The sequence below is a fragment of the Caretta caretta genome, chromosome 5, assembly GCF_965140235.1.
Source record: "Caretta caretta isolate rCarCar2 chromosome 5, rCarCar1.hap1, whole genome shotgun sequence".
Taxonomy (NCBI): Eukaryota; Metazoa; Chordata; order Testudines; family Cheloniidae; genus Caretta; species Caretta caretta.
This window is the reverse complement of record NC_134210.1, coordinates 41569567-41585668: the sequence shown is the minus strand read 5'-3', so window position 1 is coordinate 41585668 and position 16102 is coordinate 41569567. Positions and strand designations below refer to the sequence as shown.

The window sequence follows — 16102 nt, the reverse complement described above, 5'->3', positions numbered from 1 at the left end:
TTGGCTTCAGCCATGGGCCCCAGCAAGTCTAAGCGAGCCCTGGTGACCCCATTAAGATGTGGTCATGACTCACTTTGGGGTCCCATCCCACAGTTTGAGAACCGCTGGTATATACTGATTCCTTGAAAAATAGGGTTTTGCATCTTTGAATCCAGTATACATATTGCTGTAAAGTATTTTGTTGTTCTCTTTTCTCTGATAATCAGAGAGGTCACAGTATTAGTACACCATAAACAAAACCCAAACAGATGGACTAAGTGAGATGCAATCTTCTCGTATTTTAATAAATTCAAGGCCTGATTATTCCGTCAGCTGACATGGACAACTTCCATTGAAACCAAGGGGAGTGGTGCACTACTGGCAGGATAACTGGGCTCCTCCAGCTGTCTTTGGGCTGATATTGCATTCCTTGAACATCCCAAACTTCCAATATTGGGGACACATGAGGTGTTGGGGGATGTACGGAATATAGGATCAAGTCTGCTCGGGAGTGGGGGGAATACAGCAATAGGGTTACTAGTGTATTCAGAAATTGTTTTCTTCTACAGTTCTAAGTAAGCTTGAGTATGCCTCCTTTATACTTTATCTGAGGGTGCAGTCACAGGTTAAACTCACTGTTATGCATTCTGCTGCTGTTTTTACTTTTCTGCTGAATGTATCTGCATGTGCTTTGATCCAACAGGTGCCTTTATTTCAAAATAATCTTGCACCTGAGAAGCTATATAAAGTAATCAATAAAAGGCACCTTAGAAACTAGTGCTCCACCCAGTACTTCCATTATACATAATTGTGGGTCAAATTCTGGCACCTTTATTCACCCTGAATAGTATCTCACTCCACAAGAAATCCCACTGAAATCGATGGAACTATTAATGAAGTAAGGCAGAATCTGACTGATGGTTTTTAAGAATCCAGTTTCCTAAGAATTTAAAATTTAGGATTTGAATGTTCTTATCTAAAACAAATCAATAATATGCTATAACAAAATCAAGCAATTAGTTAAGGTTTTTATTTGCTGCAACCCAGCATATGCAACCCTGTGCAGAGGGGCAGCAAAGGCTAACGATCCACTTAAGTGCTCAAAACAGGGCTTAAATGGTACCTGGGTCATGTGCTGGTTTTCTGCTGGGGATAAATTTGATCTTTTGTGCATTTGCCAGCACACCAGGTCAGATTCGTCCTTGGTGAAACTCCACAGACCTTCACATAGTTGCACCAGAGATGAAATTGGTTCATTGAGTTATAATGAAATCCTTTTGGGGCAGGGACTGTCTCTTACTATATGTTTGTATAGTGCCTAGCACAGTGGCACATGATCTTGATTGGCTTTCTAGGCACTAGAGTAATGCAAAAAATAAATGATAACTCTTATGAGCCATGTAAGTCTTTTTTTGAGGGCTTAACTGGTACTTAATTGGTGCATAGACTGAGGCTGGCTCTCTTCACAAGGGTGAAACGCAACCTTTGTTATATTTTTCTGTTCTTTGTATGGATCTATCACACAGCAACAGGGAAGAGAAAAACATTTTATTAAATAGGAAAACCTGATTGTCAAACAGCAAAAGTCAGGAAAGGGATGCGAGGAGATGTGTAATTACTGAAACGATTTTTACGTCTTTTTTTAATTGACTAGCTTACACATTGGCCATGTCCCTTTACATCATTTTTAAATATACAGTGGTCAAACACAGTGTATTTTGGTGACTTCAGTTGCTGTGGGCCAAGTTTTGATCTCTGCTATGGCAGTATAAATCTGGAGTAATTCCATAAGTGAGAAATCAGTGAACCTCCACATTTAAAATGGTGCAAATGAAATTAGAATGTGGCTCCATAATGTTCTGTACTCCCACTAAATAACAGATTTTTTGTAAGAGTTTAAGGGGGCTATAGTAAATGTTAACAGAAGTTGCACATGCATTCGCGCACACACACATTGTATATCATGCCTTATTTATGATGGAATGGGAATGTTTATAACAAACATGGGCTAGATCTTGCAAGCTCTTGTTCATTTGGAGCTGGATTTTGCTACCTTCACTCATGTTTAATAGTATCTTATTCAGTGATTAGTCCTTATAAAATAAATAGGACTTCTTGCCAAGTAAGGTATTACTCCACATAATTTAGGGTAGTAGAAGCTGCAGCGCAGAAGCCCAGATATTTGTTGTTTTTAGTCAGATCCACCATAAAATTCCACCCTTCTGCTGTTCTAAAAACCTTTGCAATACTTGGGCAATAGCAGATTAATGTAGGAATAGCTGAGTCCTTAGATATACCATTTACTATAATAAAACACTGCACTGAAAATTCATTTAAGGCCTTTTCTCTTACCACTTTTTTTTCTATTTAATTAAAATTATACATACATAATGGGCCAGATTCTGTTACAGCAAGGTAAAGTCCTATTGAACTCAATAGTTAAATTATCTCTGATCCCAAACATTTCCTATGTGAAAAAGCTAAGATAGCAAAAGGCAAGCTTGGCCCTAAAAATACCCCAGCCATAAACCATGGCAGGATACAGGGGCACCACTTGGTCCCCAAGACTCAAGGAATTAATGCCAGCATCACTCTCCCCTTGTACGAGTGCTCTGGGAAAGGACTGAAATGGCAGCTGCAGTGAAAAGAGTCAGGGAGGGTAGAGGTTCACGTTCTGTGTGCTGAGAGCTTTGGTTTGTTGTTCTTTTGCTTACATTACCTCACTTTGACTCATGATTATAAAAATTCTCTCCTGCTGACCAGCCCTTACTGACTGTTGCGTGTTATGTTTCTGCTGAGCCATCCTTATTCTTGCAGTGCCTTCTTTAATTTCACAAGTGAAACGGTTAAAACTTTTTCTATTATGTCTGTCTTAATATAGCTCTCACGTGGTTACAGGTCTGAATTGTCCTTTTTTTTTTAAACTTGGCTTTTTCAACATGTGCAATATTTGGACCAAGATACAATTTATTTATTTGTTTGTTTGCTTTAGAAAACTTTGATTTGGGGAAGTTCATAGAAATTTTAATAAAAACACAACCACAAATGGGTTTGAATTCAGCTTTTTGTTACAGCCATGGCAATTTCTGGGTATTAAATAAGCCAGAGAGGAGTGATCCTCTGTTGGTCCAGAAAACAATATAAATGTATTGAAAACCACCAGGAAAAAACAACAATAAAATTGAATAAATATTACATAGTTCAAGCAAGACCATATTCAGTGTTTTTGTGTGATGTCAGGAGTGGAATGTAATGTGGCCAAAGTAAAGCTGTGGGAGCCTTAACTTTTGTACTTCCTGAGTGTTTATGATTTTTTTTTAAGCTATGCTGCCTTAGTATTTGCAATGATTTTGTTATAAAAATAAATATACTATAGTGTAATATAAGGAAACTTTGTCTTGGAATTCTCACAACAAGATTCACTGCTATAGCTTATAATGGCACCATAACCATTTGATGGGAACTTTTCCTTGTACTGTTACATAATCACTTAACTATTACTGGCTCTCTATCAAGAGACCCACTAGGATACTCAATTATATTATCAAGGTCTCTGGAAGCAAACCTTGAGTAATTTTACAGGTTACTAAAAATATAACATCAAGCAGGAAATAGCCAAAGGTTTTGTGCAGTTCTGTAAAGTCTGGATAATCCCTCAAAAATACAGCTCTGTGTCTGAACAGAGAGTCCAGGTTTTCAAAGTTAGATGCACACAACTGCATGCGTGCACACATGTTTGCATGACCAACTTCCATGCAAAATGAGCCAATATTCACAGTAAACCATCCATTAGTACATAGACATGGCCAGTTAGATGTTTAGTTAGCTATGTGCACACACAGCATATGAATTATACATGCATATCTGAGTATATAAATAGGCAGTTGCAAAAAAGTGTGTGTGCAGTGGTGCATAAATGTGTTTGAAACTCCAGCCCTGAGTTCTCTCGCTCTCCTTGTTTGTGCCCCAAAACAATAATGTACTTTGCCCACAAACCCAGCTCTCCACTCACAGCTCCCTTGCCAATCACTGCCCCTGCCCAGTCCCTTACTTTCCTATAGACCAGATCCTCTCCCAAAAAAGAACTGTATCTCCTCAGTACTTTCTCCTTCATCCTCATCCAGATGTCTTTCCCATTTTTAAATCTTCCTCTGAACTCTACCTTTAAAGAAAATCTTGCTGACTCATTTTCTATTGCTGCTGTAGTCTCTGCTCCTTTGACCATAACCTGTGATCCTACACGCACATATAATATGAAGTAGAATTCTATTGAAATTCTAGGTTCTGATACCATAATAACCTGCAATAATTCAGCTCAAGAGCCAAATCCTATTCATCTTATTCTTGAAAATAGTCTCTTTAAAGTTAATGGGATTCTTGTGGGAGTAAGGTGAGCAGGATTTGAGCTCAAGTGGTAAGGCATGAGCACCATCAGAAAGGATTTCCTTGCCTATCCATTGCTGCAAAATGAAGATATAAAGTTGGAATGTTTCTACTTCAAAATGTTTTAATTTATATTTGTTATTCCCCAAAAGTCATAATAGTGTTGGTGTGAGGCAACATCAATATATTACTTCATACACTACCTGCTTATTTATGGGAACTTCAGAGAAACATGTTTCAACAACAAAAATATATAAGCAAGCAACTTAATATAAGGGTGTAATTGCGTTTAGGCTCTTGTTACACCATTACAATGGAGTTAGAGTGCTTTTTCACAAGAAACTAAATTGAATTTCTTTGTACTGCCCTGTAAGGTTTTTAAAGATTTCGTAGTGTAAAGAGCATTATTTTATCTGAAGCATTTTCTGAGTATGGAACATTCCAGGAGCGGCCAAATTAATATCGGGCCAGGACTGCATTATCCCCTCTCAAAGGAACACCTGCAGGCTGGGGACACTGCAGCCGTGTTCCTGAGGAGTCTACTATGGAGTTCCTCCCACATCTTTATGCTGTGGTGCTGTGCTTCCATGTGATAGCCCAGCGGGCTCCATCCAGAAAAATGGAGAATTCCCATAGTCCATCTCTGGCTCTACACTAGCTCTGGCTCTGCTTTTGTCTGCTCGCTCCTCACTCCTGACCTGACCAGTCTCCACCCTCTCTCGTGTGAACCCCTACACCAGGTCCATAAGAGAAGGCGAGAGAGTTGGGAAGGTGGCTTTCCCCAGCTGACTACTGTAACTTTGGATGCTGTATCAGAATTTTCGGGAACTATACGTGCAGTACACAGAGACTCCCGTGATATTCAGTGTATGAACAGAGAACGTGCATTTTTGATTAAACATGTTTATGGCTACTTAATATTTTCAGCTGTTTCTTATTCCTTTAACTACAATATATTTTAAGTGGCACTAACTGCCAAAGAGGCAATGTTAGACATTTTTCTTGGTATTAAAATCAATGTGGGGGCTGTGTCCTCACAACAAACTCAATGTCAAAGCAGCACTTTTCCTGCTGTCTTGTTTTTTGTCTTTCTTCTTATGTCTCTCTCTCTCGCGCTCATTTACTTTTAAAGGCTACAGAAGACACCTGTCCCTCCCTTTCCTTTGCTAACTGCCCTCCTCCTCAGATGCCCCTTTCCCGCCCCTCCACAACGGATGCCATCTCTTCCTGTTCCCCACTCATTCCTGTCCATTTATTTCCTGCTCTAACTTTTTATCCTCCCATGTTTCATCCCAATCCTGCCTCTCCTTGTGCTGCTGCCTCCTGACCAGTGCATTCTAGTCCTCAAAAATCTCTACTCCCGCTTCTTTCCTTTCTATTCTGTTACCATCCCGAATGTGTTTCCCCCTCCAGTCTGTCTTCTCCTATCTCAGTCCAGACCCCAACCCATGTTCAATACATCATTCTTCTTACAGAATTAGGGACCAATACGCCATGTCTGTTGCCATCTCTATTTCTTTCCCACTCTGAATCCTCATTGTATCCCCATCTCCACCCTTCCCTGACCTGGCCCTCTTAATCCAGTCCTCAAACACTGCATAAAACAAGTTAATTTGGCTCTCCCTGTTGCTCTCATTATTCAGGTGAAGGAGGTTAAGCATGCGAAGCACATCTTGTGAAGTGCCTACTGGACAAAATAAGCAATGTACAGTGAACTGTTGGGTTTTTAATACTTACCAGTTGTTATGGATATCACATTATTTACAGTTGTTTAATACAGTCTTAGATGAGTTACAATGTCAATTTCATAGCACTTGCAGGACATCTCTGTGACTGCATCAGATTTCTATCTGAGACATGAACATGTTAAAATCATATCTTTTGAAACAAGCATATTTCCTTACCTTTGTTATTACACCTAAATGGAATGAATTTTTAAAATAGTAGCTATTTTGGGGGGGGTTGAATTTTTAGTGCGGTCAGACCTAGGTTTTGTAAGAGTTTGTCTTTTGCTTGGGAAACAAATTGGAGTGAACAGTGTCTATTTAAAAGAGAATTTTGCACAAAATCAAATCTGAAAAAAGAAGAAAATTATACCAAAAGCACTGTGTTTTTTCTGTTTTGGTTTTGGAGTGAGATTCACCAGTGGTATAGAAGGCCAATAAAAGGCTCTCCATCTCAGTTAAGCCCAATAGGGGCTAGCTTGGGGAAATCATGGGCAGAGCAGCCACACAGGAATCTCCATGCATCATCTGTGTGTCACAGAAAGCATCTCCATGTTGGATCTTCACAGGCAGGCACAGAAGGCTATGGCGAGCTAAGGGAGATATACATTTATGTTGATGCAGTGGCCCTAATACCCTGCACGGCTGATGTTGACGTACTGGGGGCAGCTACTACAGTTTATAGTCTGAAACAGCAGAAGCAGGAGTGCTATGCAGCAACCACTAATTGGCAAGTGGATTTCACCTCCACAGAACCCAAATACTCAGGCTTTATGAAGGTGGGGGGGGATTTTACCCTTATTGGAGAGTGCAACTTTTTCTCTTCGTTTATCCTGTAATGAGCCATAATCCTGAGTTTGTGATGACACATTCAGTTCCCGTGACAAGGATGTGATGTCACAAATTTAGTAATATAGCTTTACTGCAGACTCAAATAGGGAAAGATGGTCTGGGAGGCTGTAGCCCTCATATCAATACAAATAGATGAGAGTTAGCAAACATAAGAAAGATGATTAAATATAGGTATATGTGACAGGTGAATACAGATGTAAATTATGGAAATGATTTATGTTTAAGTTCTATGTATTTTAAAGTATGTCCCACTTCAAGGGCTTGATCCTGCAAGATGCTGAGTTAGTTCAAGTCCCACTGAAGTTGGTGGACAACAAGGCGGTCCTTTAAATCACAGGAGGCACTAGGCAACTTGCAGGATCCAAACTTAAAATCTCTAAGGCAATAGCTCCTAAAATTGTGGTCTGTGGACCACTTATGGTCTGAGGAGCACTTGCTGGTGGTCTGTAGAGAGCTTGGTTTTTCTCATCCTTGTTTTCAGCTGAGAGAAACAGAACAGATGTGAAGGGAAGACTAAATGAAGAGATGTTGTGATTAACTTTTTTTTCCAAAAAGGACAAAATACTCATTACATTAAAGAGAACTGAAAATACAAATATTTCCCCTCTATGTCTTTTTGATGTAAGCAACAGCTGTAGTTCCCACAGGGATGTCACACAGTAGCAAATGAGACAGGAGATGGTCCACAAGACAATATTTCCTTTAAGATGTGATCCATGCTAGGATAAACTTTGGGGAACTGCTGATCTAGGGGTAAATAGCCATAAGGGCAGAAGTTTAGTGTAGGTGTAAAGCAGAGTATTAGCACCTCTAAATACCTGCACCGCAAGTTCAGTTGCAGGTGTAAATTTTACAAATGTAAATTGCAGCTGCAAAAGGGATGCTGGTCTCTTGAAAATTTTTCCCATAGTCTGTTACCTTAGCCTCTAAAATGAGATAAATTTTAGCAGGGCAAAAAAAAAGTGTTTTAAGAAATGTAAGAATTCCCCTTACATGAGTTCTGAGCGGTGTGCCATTTTAATACTTCTGAGTGGCTTAGTGATCAAATTGGTGATTTCTCTCCCTGCAAAGGCTATTTAGCTATTTATAAAACCATATTAAGGCCTGTTCCCACAGTCTTTAGTCATGTAACACTCCCACTGTGTTAGGACTGCAGGATCAGGTCCATGGAATTTCACCCTGGAAGCTCAACCACGGATTATATCCTTTTGATCATTTTGTGTTGTGTCAAACCCTTCTCACTTTACAGAAAAGTCACAATGAAATGAATAGGATACTATCATCAGTATGATTTGGCCCATAATGATGCTGTGATAAGGATTTGTACATTCCATAAACTCCAAGACCATACATCTCTTAATTTAAATCCTAACAATGGAGTCTGCATAGACTGTAGTATAACAGTTTGGTGCCTTTGCCCAAAGCTCCATTGAAATACTGTTTAGCAACCAGAAACTTGAATATTATGAAGGTACTTGCTTGAATGGAAGAAATCTAAGAAGACTCTTACCCAGAGATTGCTGCTAGTTTTTGGTGCGCCTGATAGGCCATCTCACATCCTTTGGTTCTAGTCTTTTGCATTTCAGCATTTAGAGACGGACAACTGACGGAGACGTCCCCAATGGAAATGACTAACTCCCGGTATAGAGCCACCAGGGTATTGAACTCCTGAACAAGCTGAAAAACAGATTTTTACTTACATGAAACATTTAACTAATTGATAAAATAATGGGGCATTTATAAAAACGTTCCTATTTCAAGGCCTGCTCCTATTGACTTCACAGAGAATGGGATCAAGTCCTTAACATTTAGTAAATGGGTGGGGCCTTCATGTGAGCTACCTTATGTGTACATGTTCTCTTGCAGGAAAGTAATATTCCAACTAAACCTCTGAACGTGTTCGGGTAGTTAATCTTAAATATTATGCAGACATAAATAACGGCTTTTCTTCTCCTGATAGCAAGAGATTATTTTTTATCATAATGAAAGACAAAAATGTCTCCAGAGATGATTCCCTTCACTCCCTCTGGTTTCTGATTAGCAACACATTTATGGAGTGGAAAGTACCATTCATTTATACGCTGAAGTCTTTGCTAATTTATTTTGTAATGATTTCCTTCCTGTCACTGACCTCTAACCCAGATTTCAGACTTGAAATTGATCTGAAGTTGTTGGCTGATAAGATGTACTCGAAAGGCACTTTCCACTTAGTATTCCAGAAAGCACTTTGGCCAGTGTGAAATAAACAGACAAAGAAATAGATAAACCTCTCAGCCTTGCCACAGAAATACTGTAACCCGGCATCACACTAGCAGACACATTTGGACACTATTGGATAAATCTTTACATTCACAGCATTGGAAAAATTATTATTTTGTTCCATTAATCTACAATGTGCGTTCTTTTTATTTCAAAGAAACAAAATATATGTTGACTTTGAATGCAGTCATGATCTGCAAGAGATAAAAGCATGAATAAAGGCCACTTGTAGTGGGGAAGAAGGACGTAAAAAAATGGATTTACCTGGATCCTACCAGATCCAGCCAAATTTTTGAGACAACCCGCAAATTCTAATGCCTAAATAGAGAGCAAGGGTAGCTGCTCATATTGCACCAAGAAATTCTGGGCTGGGCCCAATGCATCCCTGTGCAAGGGTGCTATAAAAACCCGTCTCCCACACCTGGATCCTGCCAATTTTGTCCCTTCCTCCCCAAATTCCCTAGCATGAATAAGAGAACCGGTTTAGCTCGTCTAGTGCACCAAAACAATCATGCATCCTCATACATCTGCTAAAAAACAGATGCAACACGTGGATCCTGCTAAATTTGGCCTCAAGTCCCCAAGTTCCATGGCCTAAGAGGAGAACAAGTGTAGATGCTAGTGCACAAAATAATAATAATAACAATAAATTAATAAAAAAACAAATCTGGACCTCAATCCATTGTGGTACAAAGTTCCATCAAAACCTGACACCTGGATTCTGGTGAAGACGGCCAAATGTTGGCAGTTATCACCCCAAAGCCACTTCCTAAATAGAATGCAATGGTAGCTGCTACTATGCCACCAGAAAATGCGGATCCTTGTACATCTGGGAACAGCAATAGCACAAAAAGCTGGATTCAGCACCTGGATCCTGCTGGGTCTCAGCAATTTTTGGTCCCAAACTTTTGTTTTTTTAATCTCAAATCTAAACATTCTACTAGCTAAATAGTGCAGCTTCTCCAATTCCACTTCTTCTCTGTTAAGATGTTCAAATTTGGGGGATTAGAATGAAAAAACATTGCTAGATATATGTATTTATAGTGCTGCCGTGACAGCTTGCAATAGGGTCTGGACTTTTTTGGTGCACTCAGAGGTGCTACATTTCCCCCTCTACTTAGACATTTGAATTTGGAGTATTAGGGCCAAAAATTGTCAGGATCTGGCAGGATCCAGATACCCCAGTACATGTTCCAGTGATAGAGGGCTGAGATTCAGGGTTCAGATTTTTAATGAAAAATAGCATCAACTCCACCTGTTTTCTAGTTAGTCTCTAATTTGCAGAGTTGGGGCCCAGTATTGCTGAGGTCCAGCTGGATTCAGGTGCCAGGGACAGGACGTTGTGCTGCTGTTTTGCTGGGGTCCAAATATTTAGGGCATACTAAGAGTGACTACCTTAGTGAAGAAATTTTGTGCCCTTACATTTGAGGGGCCAAAAAATTAGATGGATCCAGTAAGATCCTGGTGCTTAATCTAGTATTTTGCTCTGCTAAGGTGTATGGAAGTCCAGATATTTTTGGCATACTAAAAGCACCTCTACTTGTTATCTATTTAAGTGGTGGATTTTAAAGGGTTGGGGCCAAAATTGGCAGATTTCAGCAGAATCTAGGTGCCAGATCGTGCTTTTTGCAGCATTGCTAGGCTGAGATGAATCAGGATACAGATTTAATTAGTGCAGTTGGAGTAGCTACACTTGTGATCTTTCTAGGCAAGACATTAGAATTTGGGCGGGTTGGGGCCAAAATTTGGCTGGATCGTGGGTGTATGTGTGTGTGTGTGTAGGGGGAGGGGGGTCAGGGAGTGCCGGAGCCGGTTTTTTTGCAGCACTGTTGCAATGGGATGCAGTGGATCTGGATTATTTTGGTGCTCTAGCCGCTGCTACCCTTGTTTCCTAGTTTGCTAATACAATTTTGGGGGTTGAGGGTCAAAAATCTGCGGGGTCCATCAGTTCTCCCCCTCTCGCGGCACATGGTCTGTCTTTAGCCATTATGGCTCGGGCGAAAGGGTGTCAACTTAACCAGGGGCTGCAGTTTTAAAAATAGTGCAGCTGCAAGTGATCCGAATAGACAAGCTGGAGGGGGGGCGTGGCACGACCGCAAACTACGAAAATACATTGGGGGAAAGAAAAAAAAAAAAAGCAGCCCTTTGTTTTACCCACCATCTTGCAGTCCTCCAGGGCTCTCTGGGTTTTGTAGGAGCCCTCAGAGCCGCTGCCCCGGCGTTCCCCGTCCCCGCCGGGCAGGGGGGGTTTGCTGATCTGGAAGATAGAGCCGGCGGTCCTGGGGCGCTTCTTGCGCCCATTCGGTGCAGAACTCATGCACACGCATCCACCAAGCAAAAGCAGCTGCACTGATCCCAGCAGGAGCGGGCAAATTTCTCCCCCCACCGGCAGCGGCTCGGCGACGAGGAGTCCGAGGAGGGATCCAGAGTCACTTTCCTCTCCCCACACTTCTCCCGTCACAGACTGAAATGCGGCAGCGGCGGCTGGTCACCTTCAGCGTGCAGGAGCGCGGGGCCCGGCAGCATCCTTCCCACTCCAGCCAGGAAGGGGAGCGGGCTCGTCAACTTCTCCGGCTCAGCAGCATGTCAGCCCCGTGCTGGCGCGCTGAGCCCTCCTCCCGTCGGCATCGATTTGCAGGTCGGGCAGATGCAGCCGGGGCTGGCAGCTGGCAGCTGCCATTCAGGAGGGAATTCAGCCTTCCAAACCCGCGCTGCTGCTGCTGGGGCTGCCTCTCCTGGTGTCTTCCCAGGGCGGCGCCAGCTTCTTCATCCCCCCGCCCCGGCCCTGCGGGAGAGAAGGGCCGCGTGTGTGCGGATCGGCGCCTTCCTGGACTCTAAGCGTTCGCCTGGCTCCGGTCTCCAAGGGCTCGCCTGGCTCAAGATCCCATCTGAACCCTTTGGTGGGACTGGTTAGACGTAGGGAATCGGGCAGACTGACGTGGTGAGCAACATGGCACATTGATAGGGCGGGAATACTAATGCGATCCATGCGTGCAACTCCCCCTACAGTGTATATATACATTAACCCAATCCCATCCGCCAAGAGCATCACTTGCAATGCCGTATTACTTCATCGGCTCTAGTATTAGAGAGCAGACGTGTCAGAGTGAAACCCCTTACCCCCGTCCCTATTTCAAGCCAAGTATTTATGACATGGATTTTGTAGGTGTCCAGGTCAGTGGCAAAAATTTGAGAGCTCTAATAGCTACTCCCCTAAGCTTGTAAGAGTCACAGCTTACCAACGCTGAGCGATTTGCACCGTGAGCAATCTTACTACAATTATATCAAAGGGAAAGGGATAACTTTTTGTGTAAGTACATCAGTTGGATCTAACTGATGGCAGTTACAGTACTATAAAAACTATCCTTTACCATAATTAGCACAGCGCCACATCTGATTTTTTGCAAAGCTCCTGGGCTAATCAACAATCACGTCACTTATTTAGAGGAAGGGCTTGTCTTTTTAAACAGTCATTGGTTCCTTGATCAAAAATGGGCCCCTGGAATACAAAAACAAATATTCTTGTGATGGAATTTTGCACATTAGAGAAAATGCTCTTAGCTGAGGTTAGGGAGGGGAGATTCTGCAGTGCACAACACAAAGACTCAGTATAGAAAAGATCAACCGTCAAACAACAGTCACAACAGACCTTCTTCCTGGAGGGTAGAAAGCATTATATAAACATTTCTTCTCATTTCCTCTCTACTCCTTGAATCCCATAATATTCCTGCACAATGGGGTGAAGCATGAAACACCCCAGGGAGTGAATGCACTTTCCTTCTCAGAAGGAGAAGGCTGCTATGCTGTGGTAAGATTGGCTCAAATCATCAGCCACATTCCTCCAAGACTAATCAGCCAGCCACCCCAATGCAGGCTACTGCTCTAAACCAATACCTCAGGTGCCAGGCCTGACTACAAACCTATGCCACGCCATCCCTGTTAGTAGTAATGCAGTAATGGTCACTTCTGAATTTGCCTCACTTGAGGTATTGCACGATAACTTTCTCTACAGTATGAAAAGTAGAATTTTTCATTGTACAATGTGGGGTATTTTACATCTTTAAGACCAACAAAGATGCACGTTACAAACTCAGAGCCCAATCCTGCCTCTGAAGATGCAAGTGGAGATTCAAGCACTAGTCTAAGGGACAAGACTGCAGACCGGTTTGCAGGATACACAGAATGGAATGCAGACGCCTTTATAGGCTTGTCTACATTCAAATGGTTTTCTTAAAACTTCCCTTCAGTGCTCCTGCCAGGGGGAGCAACAGTGGAAGTGTTAGGATAGACTGGTTATCAGTGGCCCCCACTGTTGTAACCACTGCTCTGAGCAGTGTTTGACGACATTGTGATTATAATGCTGGTGGCTGGTCTATTTTGGCACACTACCAATGTTACTATCACTAGTGGACTTGCCCTGCTTGCAGCTGTGGGGGAAAAATTGTAGGGGGAAAAAAACCTCTAAAATAGATACGGTCTAAGATGGAGGGCAGCAGCAAACCACTGGCCAAGGACACTGGGCCAAAACCTTACCTTTATTTAATTTATTTATTTTTTACAAGAAGTGCCATTCAACAGCCAAACAGAGCCGAGAGGACCTCTGTTTATAAGTGCCATTTGAAAGACAGCCCATTTTCCTTTTCACAATAAACTGCATAATACATTACTGCTGAGGCTACAGGGCTGAGTCAGTGGTGCAGGCCTATGAATTTATGTTTCAAAGGAGTTTAAGTACCATAGCTCAACCCCTGTGTAGTAGTATTAGAAATAATACTTGGTACTTACTTAGTGCTTTTCATCGGTATATCTCCGTGCTTTATGGAAGAAGTGGGCAAGTATCCTTATCACCATTTTACAGATAGGAAGAGTGAAGCCTGGAAAGACGTGAGTGATTCGCTCAAGATCACACATTGATTCATTGGGCAGAGCCAGAAAGAACATAAATGTCCAGGCTTCTGTGCCTTTAGCCAGGGGACTACACTTCTTCTTTAGACAACAAAGATATGAAGGCAATTTTTCCTCACACTGTCATTGTTTATTTGTTTATTATACTTTCATAATACAAAGCACCATTTAGTCACATCACAATGAACAGTAAACACACCACCTGGGAGTCACTGGCCAGCAGTGACCTACACAATTTACAGTCTTCATGCAGCTTTGAGAAGTGCAGCATACCACATCCTGTCCAGTCAGTCCCATCATCTAATCACCCATGCCCCAGCACCAGACCCTGCAAAACTTGCTTTGTCAATCTTCCTCTGCTCATCTGACTCACTTGTCCCACGAGCTCAAGTTTTCTTCCTCTTGTCATCTAGATGATATCAGGTATCAACTTGGTTATGTTGTAAATTTGTGTACTTACGGCTTCATTTTTTGCATGCAAGGTATAGCTAAAGCACAGCAATTGCCTGTGGCATTTCAATTCGAAGGCAGAAAGCCTCTTAATGTCTTATTTCTTCTGCATCCACGTCTCACATGCATATAGCAAGAGACTGCCGTAATTTCATTTTACATGTCATAGTAATACCTTTACTGATTCAAATGTGGCTCAGTGTTGCTAGAACAGCATTTGCAAATCCAGTTCTATTTCAGATCTCTAAGTGATGTTTAGCATCCCTTGTAGTCATGCTATCCAGCTATTTGAAGGGCTCAGTGCACTCCAATGCCTCCTCAGATTTGGGTAGGAATATCTTCATTTTTTCAAACAGACTAAGATGTCACCATTATCTTTGAACCTAACTTCTCTGCTTCCTAGCAATCTTTGCCCTTCTTGCAATGTTCAATCGGATCAGTATCACCGGCAAAGCACAGATGACTAATTTTTCACTCACCAATGGGTACACCATCCTACACTGTCCTTGCAGAAAAAAAAAGTACTTATCTTTTCTAAGAAATTAGTTTCAGCTATTGGACTTGCGTGTCTGAAGAGCTGGTATATCCAGTATAAATAAATTAACTATTAGAAATTAATGAGTTCTACTTACTGGACCAAATGAACCCCTAGTGTAAACCCACTGATGTCATTGGGACTACATCGAGGATTAATTTGAACCACTGAATTTATGCAAAATGACATTCTAGATAGTGGCTAGATAAATGGCCAGGGACTTCTGATATTTATCTTATTTGTCATAATTTAAAAAAAATATTTACCAGTTTAAAACCATTGAGGTATGCATGTATTTGGCCTATGCAAACACATGTTCTTATTACTGTTTCTCGCATTCTCCTTGTATTGTTTCTTCCTATTTTTTGTTGTACCCAATAATTGGCATCTTGTTTTACGTACTATTTTAACTTTTTGAGTCAGAGACTGTCTTTTACCCTTAGTTCATACATCACCTAGCACAAAGTACACTAGTCCTGTTTGGAGTGTCTAGAAGCTGCCATAACACATAACAAAATAATGATGATAACAGGAAATCCAAAAAAGTGCATTTTTTTTATTTCGTATATTTCGTATATAGGGTGAAATCCTGGCCCCATTAAAGTCAATGGTAAAACTCCTATTGACTTCAGTAGGCTCACGATTTCACTCATGGAAATTTTCACCATATGAAATGGAGGTAAAAATCAAACGAGACTTTACATTTTAACTTACATTTGGCACAACCTTCATCTCCCCATAATCTATGAGGCATTCGTACCTGATGGCTTATATTTTCAAAATGTCCCCATTGTAGAATGTATATGAATTGTGCTGTTTTCTGGCTATGTATAAAAATGCTGATTTTGCAATTGTCATTTTTTCTTGGTTTACTCTTGCAGCAGACTTTTGAGATCATCATGGAAAGTTAAGGATTTCATGACATCAGTAAGGTTACTTAGGAGAAGCAGGAAAGACTGAGAACAAGACATTCTGAAATGAAGAAAAAACAGGCAGTTCTGTACCGCTTCTTGAT

The 16102-nt window shown here is 41.3% G+C and overlaps 1 protein-coding gene across 2 annotated transcripts in view; it reads right to left on the bottom strand.

Annotated features, from left to right (window-relative positions):
• Positions 1–12099, bottom strand: part of RGS7BP (regulator of G protein signaling 7 binding protein) — a 78584-nt gene extending 66485 nt beyond the window's left edge. Inside the window, exons 1-2 of one of the 2 annotated variants that reach the window (XM_048850916.2) lie at positions 11356–12099; positions 8449–8615 (exon numbers count right to left, since the gene is read on the bottom strand). In XM_048850916.2, the coding sequence (XP_048706873.1) occupies positions 8449–8615; positions 11356–11514 (326 nt within the window). In that variant the 5' untranslated portion in view covers positions 11515–12099. The remainder of the gene's footprint in view (positions 1–8448; positions 8616–11355) is intronic. The other variant, XM_048850915.2, reaches the window with a different exon arrangement.
• Positions 12100–16102: the final 4003 nt, after the last annotated feature.